This window comes from Capsaspora owczarzaki, assembly GCF_000151315.2.
Source record: "Capsaspora owczarzaki ATCC 30864 unplaced genomic scaffold supercont2.7, whole genome shotgun sequence".
Taxonomy (NCBI): domain Eukaryota; class Filasterea; order Ministeriida; family Capsasporidae; genus Capsaspora; species Capsaspora owczarzaki.
Genome location: NW_011887298.1, coordinates 328,808 through 341,960, shown reverse-complemented (window position 1 = coordinate 341,960; position 13,153 = coordinate 328,808). Strand labels below are relative to the sequence as shown.

The following is a 13,153-nucleotide window of genomic DNA, read 5'->3' as shown; positions in this document are numbered from 1 at the left end:
TTCCTTCAATTTCTTTCAGTGTAGCTGATGTGTTTGTGTCATGATTGTCTTTTGTCGTGTTGAATGGATGCACGCTCGAGTTCCAAACTAAAAAACGTTAATTGAAGGTCAGACGACAGAGACACGCGAACATTCAGACAACAAACGAAGGCAGACAGACAGACAGACTGGCAAAGCAAAAACAGAAGGAGAACTGCGAAACAAAGCAAGACCAACCACAAGCAACCAGTCTTCCAGACAGACAGAATGAGCAAAGAGTACAGAAACACGACAAAAAAGAGATCGTCCTACTGTAATCCTCGTTTTGGAAAGGACGCCGCCACTCTTTGTTTTTTTTGGTAAAGTGTCTGAGAAAACAACAACAAACAGAAACCTCGCAAAGCCAAACGGCAGTAACTAGATCTGCCTGCCGAAGCCCCGATCAGTTGAGCTGTTGGTTGAAGTACAAAGGTCGACCCAATGAGTCTGAGCGTATTCGAAGCAGCTCAGCAAGCGGCAGCCGCAGCTGGAATGCACCTACAAGTCGTCTCTGCTCCTTCAGCAGCAGCAGCCGCGGCTGTGAGTGCGGATTAAAAGATGATGAGCAAGCTTGGTCGTATCGTTGTTGCAGTTGCAGAGCGATGCTACGCCTTTGGCCTGCTTCTCAGTCGTTTGACTTTTGTTCTGACTTCTTGTGCTTGGGGCCCTTCCCTCCCAAACACCCTTGTCTCCTCTCTCGATGCAGATCAATCAAGCCATGTCACAGGAGCCTGTCGAGAGGCCCCAAGTCCACGGAAGCACTGGTTGCTTGAAGTGAGGAGCGCAACATGAAATGCGCTGTTGTCTCGAGACCGCTTGCTCACACTTCACTCACTCGTCGCCAACTCCTTGTGACGATTGTCATGCTCGCAACAGAATGAACAAGAGGCACCTCAAGTGGCTCGAGAAAGTCAAAAACGACGAAACCCAGCTCTCGTAACCAATTCACTCACTGTCAGCATCAACCGACCGACACGCCGGAAGCACTCAGTTCTGCTCACTGATCATTGAAACAGTCTTCCTAGACGCCACATTGTTGATGAGGACATGCCCGTCATCATCCAAGCGCTGTGGCACAACCCAGAGATCACGAGTGTCCAGTGAGTCGTACTAGCGAACTGCACGTTGTGCCGCATCACTCACACAAACTCATACAATACCCGACAGTCTGGGTGACAACAATTTGGGAACCGCTGGAGTGGTCCAGCTTATGGAGGTGCTCAAGGACCTTGAAGCCGTGACTGATCTTAGGTGAGTTTCATCGATTCGCTTGATCGTTGCACTTGCCAAAACCAAGCATACACTCATTCCCCTTGCATGTATCGATAGTCTAAACGACAACGCCCTGGATGTCGATAGTGCTCGTGCGATTGCCGACATGCTGAAAGTCAGGACCAGCTACGTTCAACTCTTGTAAGAAACCTCCGGATGGCCGAGAAGGCGGTTGCAACACAGAAACTCATCAAGAGCAACCAAAACGGATAGTTTGCCACGCAATGAATTTGGTGTAGCAGGCGTGCAAGCCATCGCCGAAGCCCTCAAACTGAACAAGACGTTGACTTTTTTGGAGTAAGGTTTCGCAAGTAGACACGACACGTTGTAATCGAAGGCCAATTACTCATCAATAATCAATATATCGCTCTCTTGTGCAGCCTTGGTTGCAATGCTATTGGGGACGACGGTACAATCTCGCTCGTCCATGCGTTGCGTGGTCACCCAACGCTTAAATCTTTGATGTGAGTGTTTGGCAGTGACATGTTTCCAAGCAATGTTTGGTTGTATTTCTATCAATCGATGTGGGCTGACAATTGTGGCAGTTTGCTTCAAAACGAGATTAGTGACGCAGGAGTGATCGTCCTGGCTGATTTACTCAAACAAAACAAGGCACTTAAGGAGCTGGTGTGGGTGTTTTTGGACATCTCGGCTTGCTGTTTCTCGACTTTTAGTTTTGAGCTAACAATCGCGGCAGTTTGTCTGAAAACGAGATTGGTGACGCAGGAGCGATCGCCTTGGCTGATATGTTCAAACACAACAAGTCACTCACAAGCCTGAAGTGAGTGGTTCGACGGTTTTGCTGTGGTACCTACCGTTGAAACTTCCCTAACGCGTGACAATTGTAGATTGAACAAGAACAAGATCACTGAAGTCGGGGCGCGCGCCTTCTCAAAGGCTCTGGAGAATGTTCCATCCAACGAACTCAAGTATATTGAGTAAGCAAGTGCTTGCTCCTTGTTCTTGACCATCGCTCTCTTTGGACGTCTTGTTTCGCTGCGCTGACACTGTTCTAGGCTGTCATACAATATCATTGGCATTTCCGAACAAGAGGCGAAAACAAAATTCGGTCATCGGTGAGGCCAGCCTTTTGCGCAGAAGCGAATATTGAAATCTCACTTTCACTCACCGAACGCCGGAGACATCAGCTTCTTCATTGACGTGCAACGAGATCCTGCGACCATTTACCCGCCTCTTCGCCCCGAGTTGTCGCCCCTGATTCCTGAAGGTGCGAGCACACAGACACCAAGGGGCTCGATTCTCGTATTGCACGCCGTCGACTTACTTTTTGTGATCTCCAAACATGTAGATGTGCGACAGAACCTGACGCCGGTGCAACGCAAGCTGCTTGAGAGCCTCATGGAAGCAGGCGATACATTTGCGTACGACCTCGTTTTGGTGCTCATGGTCGTTGGGAAAGTGCAACTGTTGTTGATGGCTGGCACTCAACGAGCTGCAAACTATGTGAATGGTGTCTCAGACCCCGACTGAGAGTGTTTGACGACGCCACTGCTCGTGTGTTTGCCGAAGGTCTCAAAGTCAACACGACCCGAACCAAGCTCGAGTTCGTGTCCTACTGCGTGACTGTGGTTGTTGTGCGCGTCGATATTATCGCGCTGTGTTGTTCTCACGACTTTTTGTGCTTTGTTTGTCGTTTCAGTCTCATGGGCACTCGCTTCACTGCCACTGGCCTGGCCAGCCTGGCTGAGGCCATTGGAGTGAACAAGACTCTCACCGAATTGGAGTACAGCATGAAAATTATGGAGCGGATATCGTTGAGATTTTGGATTTTCGCTTGCATTGTCATTCTTCGTCCTTCACTGACGATACTCAAAACATGTGCTGTATTGTACACGAACCAGCATGACCAACATGAACATTGACGACACGCTTGCACTCTCGGTCGCCACAATCCTTCAGACGACCACTTCTCTGACTGAAATCCGGCAAGTTTCGTGCTGTTGTTGATTCGAGTATCTGTGAATTCTTGCTGTTCTCAATTGTTTGCTCACGCCATCCTTCCTCTGATAGTTTGATCGACAACCAGATTGGGCATGTAGGTGCGCAAGCGATTGGACAAGCTCTGCGTCATTTGAAAGTGCCCCACCTCCTGAAGTAAGCTAAGGGATAGTGCGCAGATTGCAGCTGGAGCTAGGCCTGCGACGCTGATTTTCAACTCATCATCACTTAGTTTGTCGGGAAACCCGCTTGGCGACTTGGGCGCTGCCGCCATTGCTGAGGGTCTGAAAGAAAACACGGCTCTTTGGCGCATCGAGTACGATATCGTTCACCGTTTGTAGGTTGATGTGGGCGAGATCGCCACTTACACAAACTACACGTATAGACTGAATGATGCCGAGATTGGTGATTCGGGCGCAATTGCTCTTGCGGAGGCTCTGAAAATCAACCTCACGACGCTGTCCATCATGAGGTATGCTTTGGCTCTTGTTGATAATCCTGTCCTATTTTCCGTTTGTTTCTGTTCTGACTGGATGACATTCCTCGTGCGACATTGGATCCCATCGTGTGATTGAATCGCAGCTTGGACCAGAACCACATCACGGAAGAGGGTGTCTCCGGCCTGTTGGACGCTCTGAGAGTTCACCAAAAGCTGTGGTGTTTGAAGTGAGTGTGGATCAAGTTTCACTGCTGTTTGATCCCAATAAGCCAACACTCATCTTTTGAAATTATTGCAGCCTGGAGGAAAACCCGCTCAGCGAGGAGGTGCTGAAGGCGTTTATTGCCCGGCCGATTGGAGACAAGCGGTTGTGGTTTGTGCCTGATCGGTATTATACTCAGACCCATGTCGGTGCCGGTTGTTGCGAGGAGTGGTTGTCCTCACACGTCTCCTTCTTGCGCTTCTAGTGGCTCCAACAGGTGGAAAAGTCTTGTCCGACATTGGAATTTTGCTGCTCAACCCCAAGCACTTACCTCACCGCCGGCGCTTCCAATCGGCAATCGACTTGCTTCTTTTGGCAGCTCTGACCACAAGATGCTGAGGAACCCCGAACACACCTCCCTTGCTGCTACTGCACCTCCAACTCACGAGCCACTCGGCTCGGTGTTTGCTGAGGCACTGACGCGATTCCGGCGGACGGCACGCTCGCTCGGCAACTACGTCTTTTCGTTTGTCTGGCGCTCCGATGATCAACGTAAGTGCCACCATGTCATCAACCAAGCGCGATGCACGATTGGCTTACCTTCCGACGCTCCGATTTCGGGGCAGGTGCTTTCTATGAAGCCTTGACTCCTGAGCAGCAGTTCATTTACGACCTGATTAAGAATGGAGACAACCCTGGCACTGGCCAACCTGGCTGTGTTTCGTAAGATGAAAACTTCTGCTGGTGACGCATGTCACGAAAGTCTTCCTCAGTACTGCGAGTCGTCGGTTTTTTTGTTTGCTTTGAACACCGACATACAGACTGAGTCAGATGCGCATTGGCAATGAAGGTGCGCTGACCGTTGCGGCTGCGCTCAAAGTGAACAAGAACGTGACGAAGCTCGAGTGAGTGTGCTTTGTGGCGTGTGGACTGGAAGAGCGCGTTTCAGTTTTGACTCATTTTAAGGACACAGTTTGTACCAAAACGGTATCGAAGCGGAGGGAGCCAAGGCCCTTGCTGAGGCGCTCAAAGTGAACAACACGCTGGGAGAGCTGTGGCAAGGCTTTCTGCTTTTTGGTAGAGTTAACTGAACAATGTGCAGGTTTTACTGACGATTGATTTTGGTTGGGCGACAGGCTTTCCGACAACAACATTGACGATGAAGGCGCGATCGCGATTGCAGAAGCGCTCAGGGTGAACACTGGTCTGGTCAAGTTGTTGTATGCGAAGCGATACTGAGGTTGAGGAAAGCGTGCAGTCCGTTGATTCCTTGGTCCTCACCCCACAAGAATGATCTTGCATGACAGCATGGGCGACAACCGCGTGGAAGATGCAGGTGCGATCGCTATTGCAGCGGCCATCCGTTGCAACAAGTCCTTGCGTGTGCTGATGTAAGTGCGAGCTGCTCTGTGCAAGGGAACGTGCGACCGATTCCGGCAATTGCTAACTCTGGAGGTTATGGTTTGCTAGCTTGAGCAACATTTGTGACCCCTCCTGGATTCGGGTTCAAGGCTGGACGGCACTGCGACAGGCTGAGCTTGCCAGCGGTGGTCGCCTGCGACTTGAATCAAGCGAGTAAGTGAGACACTGTCGGATTTGTTGATGTTATGGTTGTTGTGGTTGGCATTCTCCTTTGAAGCTGATGGGATTCTGTTGCTGTGCATCCATTCAGCTGGGATTTGATTCCTGCCGACGAACTGCGCAAAATGTAGGACGACGGCGGTGTCGTCGTTGCTTTCGTGGTTTTGATTGGCAGACTCGTGTTCAAATTGTTTGTTCATTGAAAGGAAAATACAAGTGCAGATAGAAACCAAAATCGAGAAAACTAGTAAAATGGGCCTGATAGGAGTTGGTTAAGAATCGCCAAAATGGAATAAATGGGCGGTTCGTCGTTTTTCGACCTCATCTTGACGCTGTAGCCCGCATCCAACATTGGTCAGTGAACATTCAAGCAAGAATAGTCGACTCAAAAAAGCAAAAAAAAACCCCCACAATCTGTCAGTTGGCCTCACCTTTTCACGGTACCGCAACCCCCAAATGACGACCGCCAATGCGACACAAGTGCAGATGAGGGATACACCAGTCCATAGCATTGTTTCTCCGGGAGATAGATACAGCTCCATGATCCAACTGCAGACGCACTCCGGCACTGAAATGAGCGCCAACCAACACACAAGCAAAAGCTTCTGAGCGAGCTTTTTTTTTCCTTTACCTGTCTGGACTGTCCAAAGGTGATGGGAAAATCACCACTTGTGAATTGGGTATCAAGGAAGGCCACTGACGAGTTGGAGCGGCCTGCATATCATAAGCGAGACGCGATGAGCAAAACGAGACACGATGATGAGCAAAACGAGATACCCAAAGACTACAATATAGCAGTCCTTGACAATATTGGATGGATGAACGCTTACCCCGCCAATAGTGTATGCGACACCGACATCAAGCGTGTCAACATAGCTGGTAGTGCGGCCAAGTCCAATCAGGACAAACGGCAAGTCGAGCGCCTGAAACCCGTTTTGCGAAAGCTGGACGCTATGCAGACTTCGAGCGTCGCCCGACTCATCGGCAAACGTACACAAAACAGATGGGCCATAAGTGGAAATTCCGTACGGCTGGTGGTGCAATGGCGGCAAAACGCCACAAAGAAATGTGAGCAACACACAGAAAGCAAAGTAACCGGCATGCGAGACAAGTTTGCCTCCTACCTTGGCATCAGGAATGAGTTTGCCGTCACACGAGCTATCAGGACACACGCCGTTCGAAATATACACTGACAGCAGATAGACATCGTCGGGGCGCCCAGACACAACGGGCGTGATACGATGGTTTTGAGAAGTCAGAGAGACACTGGAGACCACCATGTCTAGGTTAGCATTGGAGCCAAGGTCCATAAAAGCACATGCAAGAATACGGTCGTCCGCTGAGAGGCTTGAGGCCGCAACCAAAGAGGATGGGGAGAAAGTGTGCATGTAGGAATTGACCAAGAGAACAGCTGAATCCCGGTTTTGTGTAGGATTCCGCACGGCTACGAGCACATCGACAAACCCGTCCAAGTTCAGATCGCCGACGCGAAGCCTGGGCTGAACGTCCAAACGGACGTTGTGTGAATGGACGACAGCATACGGTAGAAAGGTACATGAAGGACAAATGCCTGACGTTGCCGCAAACGCCGCTGTGGTCCAAGTATGGCCAGCCACATTGTCCGAGCTCAAATCAAAGCCATACAACTGGCCCGTCTTGGGCAGATTGGCGTTTCGAGCAACAACAATCTCACTTGAGCTGGCACACGATTCGGGCGGGTTGCACTTCGGGAAGAGCATGTCAATGCGCCCATCCGTATCGACGTCCACAAACGTTATGTGACCAGTTCCGACTGGCAAATCCAACAACTGGTGCACACGATACGCTCCACGGCCAACATTTTGCGCGACTAGCAGTCGCCCACGCCAGGCTTGGTCGCTTGTGCGGAACATGGCCTCGGCAATCAAAATGTCAGCCATGAGATCGCCGCTGACATCGGCAACGGCAAACGTCGGAGGCAAAAGAGTCCATGCAGAAGGGTCTTCCTCTTGATTTCGTTGAATCACGAGTGGCACGGTTGTGTTCAAACCCATCCCGTGAAAGTCCGAGCCTGTGGCGTGCTCAAACTGGCCAGTTCGTGCGTTGGCCCAGCACGTATAGCGCAGAGTCGTTGCTGACACGCCAAAGACATCTGGCACCATATCGCCAGAGCAATCAAAGATGCTCGGAGCCACCAGAGACAAAATGAGCGAGTTGTTGGCATATGCTGCTGGCGCCGAAGCTGGCATCTCGAGCGAGCGGCCATTGCCCCTCATCACAACGACAGAATGGTACTCGACATTGTCGCTACCCGTGAAGGTGAAGGTGATTGCAGCATCGGTGATTCCTAATGGCAAGTTGTTGGCAGCGGATTCCAAATCAAAGGTGAAATCAGAAATCAGCCCAAAAAGCGCACCTCGGCTCGAGTTCAACAAAGTGCCGATGACACACGCAAACACACACACACATATATATCGCAAAACGCTGCTTCAAAGGTTGCTGGCCTACCATCGAAATTGACGTCAGCAGGAACGACGCCCGTCATCGCCGCGCTCGTGTACGGCAACGGTGGATCCGTGGATCCGTCATCATCGCGCCTCCGTCGGGGGTCTGTGCCATTGCCAGTTGGCTGCTGGTCAGTGTCAGCAGTGCCATCCGTCGTCGGTGCTTGGTCCTTGACTGGCAGCAGCAGTCTGGTCGCCAGCGCTCGGTTGACTGCCTGCCAGACGTCAATGTTGGCCCAGCTGACTGTCGGAGCGCCAAACGCGCCCGTCTTGGCATTCCACATGGCGATCGACAGGTTCCCGCCAGTCGACGGCGTCAAGTACCAGGCGTCGGACGAGAGGTCGCCGTCCACGTCGCCTTGCGCCACGAGCAGTGCGTCACCAGCCAGACCACCGCCAGTCGTACCCGCCGCCACCATTGCCGCGTCAGTCTCATCGATGTGATTGTCGTTGCTGGCTGCGTGCGCTGCAATGATGCCACCTGCAAACGCACGCGGATGCATCGGCTGAATCAACGGCAACAGTAGCTGCAACGCCACAAACGCGACCAACGCTGCGAAGAGCCACCTCATCAGAGTTAGAATGAAAAAGGCAGTCGTACCGGGACTGGCGACACAATGGCAGACTACAAAAATAGGTGGGGAAAGGGGATGGAGGTCAACAAGCAAGGAGGGGAAAACCCAGCTTTCATGTGCATGTACAAAAAATACTGTGCAGGTTCAAAGAGGTACGGTACAATGCAGGCCAAAGTGAAGCAAAGCAACCACTAAAGGGCACACCGTAAATGTCTGCATGCGTGAATGTCAGTCAGCCGCATCGCGCATTTCAAACGCAGTTTAGTGGTAGACAGTGTCGGTGGTGAAGGCTCCGGCAATGCGGAATTCGCCTTCTCCCTGCAGACAGTACATCCGGTGTGCGGCAAAACGCGCTCCTGGCGTTCCAGGTCGTGGCGCAAACGCTCGCAAAATAAACTCGCGCGTGGTGGGTCGCAGACCGCGAGGTTCGCCGGGTGTAGAGGAGGCTTCAGAGTGGTGCGCGGGCTTTGCCGTGCTCTTGTTGGCCGCGGCCGCGGGAACATCCCAGCCAAGATTCTTTGAGGCGAGAAGCTGCATGACAAGCGCTCGGTGCGCGTCGTTCAAGACAAGCTCGTGTCCGCTGGTCAGGGCGTTGGCCAAGTCCGGAGCTGCCGAGAGCTTTTGCTGCAAGGACATGGCGGTCGCAACAGTCAGCTCCACTCGCGCCATCGCACCAAGAACCTGATGTAGCTTGGTGTCGAGCGTTGGATGCGCGGAAAAGGCAAGCATGTGAAGCATACCCCCACTCCCGCCAGACAGGTTGGAACCGTAAAGCGAGGTGGTTGGAGTCAAGTTCGTCAACGATTCAACGGCTGCAGAGATCAGGCCTGTCGGGGCCGAATTTGCCGTTTGTCCGGACATGGCAGCGGCAAATGCAGCTGCAAGATCTTTGGAAAGAATGCTGCTGGCAAACTCCAGGTCGCGGATGACAGGGGCGCAGGAGGGCCATTTCGAAACCGGCGACGACTCGTCAAACGTGGCCAATGCCGCATCGAGCACGCAGGGAAGAAGTTGTGTCAACAGGGTCGCCGGAGGAAGGTTTTCGAGGAAGTGCAGCACCTTTTCCGCCTCCTTGGTGAAATCAAACAGTGACCGCTGCTTGGCGACGGGCACAGACCGCGCTCCCTCCCACACTTCCACCCAAGTGTTCCCTGGTTGCTGAAAGCGCTGACTCAGGTGGCCCAGAGAACCGTTGACATCTTCTTCAACTGGACTTGGATTGCTGGTGGGCGCGTCTGGCAAAATCCAGTCCCGCGGCGAATGCCAGCGCACAAAGTCCTCAAGACGGCACCCGGGATTGGCAGCTTTGAACGCTTCCATGTCAGACAGCAACGAGGATGCCTGCATGCGAACTCGAATGCGAGCGCCTTCTTCGCTCTCGCCCAACTTGATCAAAATCTGCTGCTGCTCGTACACCATGTCCTCCGTCATTGGTGCGGGCTCCTGTGTAAGAGGCACACAGATTGGCTGGTGCGTGTCCATCATCAATAAGGGCGTCTCGCGAAGAACACCCAGTCGTTGTTGTTGTTGGGCGGACGACGCAGCTGCACGATCGTCCTCTGTTTCGGGTGCAAGGAAGAACTCGTCTTCATCATCTCCGTCGTCATCCTCGCCATTGGCATGGCTTTTGCTGGATGAGCCAACGGGAAGCGGGGTGACGGATGAGGAAGCGGATGCCTGGTGCCGAAGTCGGTCCATGCGCAGCTTGCTCGTGATGCACAGGTTGAGCATTTGAAGCTTTTGGTACAACAGACATGCGGACATGTCGGGCTCGGCGTGTGATGTAGTATGAGAATCAGCAGTTGGCTCTGTGAAGACGCGTGGTAGGACTTGCAGCTTCTCCCAGTGTCGACGGATGGCATGAAGAAACTCTCGCCAAAGAGCGGCAACAGATGGCAGACCCACGGATTTGTTCAAAAAGCAAAAGTACAATGACAGTGCGTAACAAAGGCTGTTGCGTGGAGCGGCTTTGGTCAAGCGAGCGGGAACGGGGAGTAGTGTTGTGGCGGTGCGGTCGGACGGTGCGAGCAAGTCTTCCAAAATTGCAGTGATGCGCATCGACATGGCTGCGCGCTGCTTTACGAGATCAGAATTGGGAGCACTGCCAGGGAAGGACGGTGGAGGAGCTGACTGCGCGGCAAACCTGGAAAGCAACTGCTGGAGCGATTCGCGCGAGTGGCAGCCCAAGGTAAACTGCCTCACATTGGAAGTAAGCAACAGCAGATCAAACGTGTTCACGGTCAGCTTTTGGTGAGCCAGCGAGACAATGCGCGCCCGGAGCTCAGGGGCGACAGACCAATTCAAGTCGGAATGGACACTGTTATCGACAAGATGGTCTGCCGGACATGCCGGCCAGCCAGCTGCTACCTGCAACGAAGACACGGGGTCGACGGTGCAGCCCCATTCGAGCCATGTGCGATCCCCAGTCGTCGCGGGAACAGGTTCAACAGCAGCAGCAGCAGCAGCAGCAGCAGCATCCTGCGAGTATGTCGCCGGACCGAGCGCGCTGGTGTCGGTCGATGAGCTGGGTGAAACACCTCCGACACTGCCTGTTGAAAACCACCATGACAAGACATAGGTAAAGCGCACGGCAACAGTCGTCAAGACGGTGGCAGCCAGGGCGGGAGGAAGCGCAAGTTTCGAGTTGAACAAATCAACGAGCCCGGTCAAATGGCGGTAGTGTACTGGACCGCTCTGCAGGGTGAGCGTGTCGAATTTGGTGTGTGCTTCCGCATCGCAGCTGCTTCCGAGATACATTTTGCGCCATGGCTCGTACACTTGAACGAAAAGTGGGATGACGCTGCGCAGTTTTGGTTCAGAGCAGTCCACACGGTTTGTTAGGTTGGATAAAGTCGTAACGGCGGGTATCAGCTACAAGTTCAAAGCCTTTGTTTGTTGGGTGCACGTACCATCGCGATTGTACTGCCGCCAAATTCAGAGAACTGAAAATCAGCTTGGCGTCTGAAGGAGAGATGGATCCGCCGTTCGCCGAAGTGACTGCAATGTATTGGTTGAGCCCAAACCTGACAGTAACGAGAGGTTTGGTCGATGAGGGTTGGCACGATCAATGAGGGGTTGGAATACGCACGATACAGCACAGTTCAGACCCCGAACATTTCAAGCAATCAAACAAGTGCGCCTACCAGTTGCCGAGATCGTGCGTGTCAAAAACAAAATCACCAGAAGTCTGCATCATTTGTGCGGTCGCGTGCGTGTGGACCACTGGATGAAAGTCAAACAGTTTCAAATTAGCGAGAAACCTGGCCAAGTTGAAGCAAAGTGGGTTGGAGTACATACAGTTATTGCGAAGATTCGCCGCGACGGAGGTCGTCATGCCGCGAATGTGCGCTGTAGCCGTCGTGTCTTGAAGGCGAGCATCAAAGAACAGCGTGACGCGCACCAGGGTCTCTGACAAGTTGAGCACCTGGCTGCAATAGCGCTCCGAGGAACCCGGCAGTCCAGCAAGTGCCGTTGGGAGTGTCGCGAGTGTCGGACACTGCTGCTGGTCAACGCCCCACTTTCGGAAGAGCTGCTCTAGACTTGAAGTGAATCTGCGTCAAACAAGACGATCCGTGATGATCCGTGAGTGACTGAGCGGCGATCGAGCAAGTCCGAGCAAGAATTCTGTCAAAGCACGCCTTTACCGCTCCCAGTGCGACGCCGTCGTAAAGTCTGAGATTTCAAACACGGCATTCCTCTCGTCGTCGTCGGGGCTCGCAGACGCACTTGGAGATGGGCCGTCGGTGGCCTCAGCCTCAACACCCGCGTCATCGCTCAACGGCGACGGAGACAGCTCAATGAGGCCTGCCAGACTCGCGTCTGAGCCAGACAACGTGTCGTGGCGGGACTGTGCACTTGCTGCAGCAATGTTGGGGCTCGTGCTGGACTCGGTCGCGGGTTGGTCGGCCAGCGAAGCCAACGCGGCCTCGGCTGCTGCTGCGTCGTCCGAGTGCAGCGACGCGTAGACGGCAGCTGCATCGGCCTCAGCAGCCTCAACAGCAGCAGCAGCAGCACCTCCTATGACATGAACATTGCCGGTGGATGCTGGTGACTCGGCAGCACTGTTCGCCTCGTCCTCCATCGAAGCGCGGGTACAAGTAAGAAAAAACTAACTTTTAGAGGGAGTGAAGTGACGCCCGATTTCTGAGCAATCGAGACGCACGCGCACGAATCTTCTACCCCGACGTGGACTGCACAGCCGCTTGTGTGTGCGCGGACCATCTTTTCACTGAGACCCCCTCTGACAAAAAGCTCTTTGAATTTGTTTGAAGCTTGTTGATCAGTCAAGCAGAGCAAGTCGGGCTAGAAATCTCTTTGAATATGCATTGATCCCGACGTCCATTGCTTTGTCCGACAACAGGAAGGGGGGGGGGGTGAATTCCTTGTTCCGAGATGCATTGGCATCGGCCTCGTTGACAATCAACTTTGTTACGCTTGTCCTTCAGCGCGTCCACTGTAAATCTGCTGGACTTGTTATGATCAGAGATCCTTCCACGAAGATACGAGTAATGGGTTGATGATGAGAGTGATGATAGGGAAACAAGAGACTTCACTTATACAAAGCGACGAGTGAACACACTCCAAATACAGATACACATCAATCCATAACACTCCGCCTTCTTCG

The 13,153-nt window shown here is 52.8% G+C and overlaps 3 protein-coding genes across 3 annotated transcripts; 1 reads left to right on the top strand and 2 right to left on the bottom strand.

Annotated features, from left to right (window-relative positions):
• Positions 1–459: 459 nt before the first annotated feature.
• On the top strand, positions 460–2,781 carry CAOG_04610 (hypothetical protein; the record flags this gene model as incomplete). The annotated part of the gene is made up of 13 exons (XM_004347307.2): positions 460–558; positions 725–792; positions 895–954; positions 1,035–1,118; positions 1,186–1,269; positions 1,348–1,431; positions 1,504–1,587; positions 1,671–1,754; positions 1,836–1,919; positions 1,988–2,071; positions 2,139–2,228; positions 2,307–2,366; positions 2,439–2,781. The coding sequence occupies 13 exons, from the start codon at positions 460–462 to the stop codon at positions 2,779–2,781; spliced, it is 1,308 nt and encodes a 435-aa protein (XP_004347357.2).
• Positions 2,782–5,648: 2,867 nt separating this feature from the next.
• On the bottom strand, positions 5,649–8,569 carry CAOG_04609 (hypothetical protein). The gene is made up of 6 exons (XM_004347306.2): positions 7,959–8,569; positions 6,596–7,797; positions 6,302–6,502; positions 6,103–6,185; positions 5,903–6,020; positions 5,649–5,803 (listed from the first exon to the last, which is right to left on the bottom strand). Exons 1-6 carry the CDS (start codon positions 8,524–8,526, stop codon positions 5,744–5,746), a joined length of 2,232 nt encoding a protein of 743 aa, XP_004347356.2. The 5' UTR covers positions 8,527–8,569; the 3' UTR covers positions 5,649–5,743.
• A 33-nt stretch (positions 8,570–8,602) lies between these two features.
• CAOG_04608 (hypothetical protein) lies at positions 8,603–12,738 on the bottom strand. The gene is made up of 5 exons (XM_004347305.2): positions 12,174–12,738; positions 11,827–12,080; positions 11,673–11,751; positions 11,439–11,552; positions 8,603–11,329 (listed from the first exon to the last, which is right to left on the bottom strand). Exons 1-5 carry the CDS (start codon positions 12,608–12,610, stop codon positions 8,791–8,793), a joined length of 3,423 nt encoding a protein of 1,140 aa, XP_004347355.2. The 5' UTR covers positions 12,611–12,738; the 3' UTR covers positions 8,603–8,790.
• Between the last annotated feature and the right edge of the window lie 415 nt (positions 12,739–13,153).

What these genes read in the sequence shown, in the direction of transcription:
- CAOG_04608 (XM_004347305.2), bottom strand. Translation starts at nt 12,610, where the DNA reads ATGGAGGACGAGGCGAACAGTGCTGCCGAGTCACCAGCATCCACCGGC. An exon ending in ACGGCGTCGCACTGGGAGCG is followed by an intron (nt 12,081 to 12,173) that starts GTAAAGGCGTGC and finishes TGTTTGACGCAG; the next exon opens with ATTCACTTCAAGTCTAGAGC. An exon ending in GCGGCAGTACAATCGCGATG is followed by an intron (nt 11,330 to 11,438) that starts GTACGTGCACCC and finishes AAAACTGCGCAG; the next exon opens with CGTCATCCCACTTTTCGTTC.
- CAOG_04609 (XM_004347306.2), bottom strand. Translation starts at nt 8,526, where the DNA reads ATGAGGTGGCTCTTCGCAGCGTTGGTCGCGTTTGTGGCGTTGCAGCTA. An exon ending in TGCTGACGTCAATTTCGATG is followed by an intron (nt 7,798 to 7,958) that starts GTAGGCCAGCAA and finishes ACTTGCCATTAG; the next exon opens with GAATCACCGATGCTGCAATC. An exon ending in TCGCATACACTATTGGCGGG is followed by an intron (nt 6,186 to 6,301) that starts GTAAGCGTTCAT and finishes TATGATATGCAG; the next exon opens with GCCGCTCCAACTCGTCAGTG.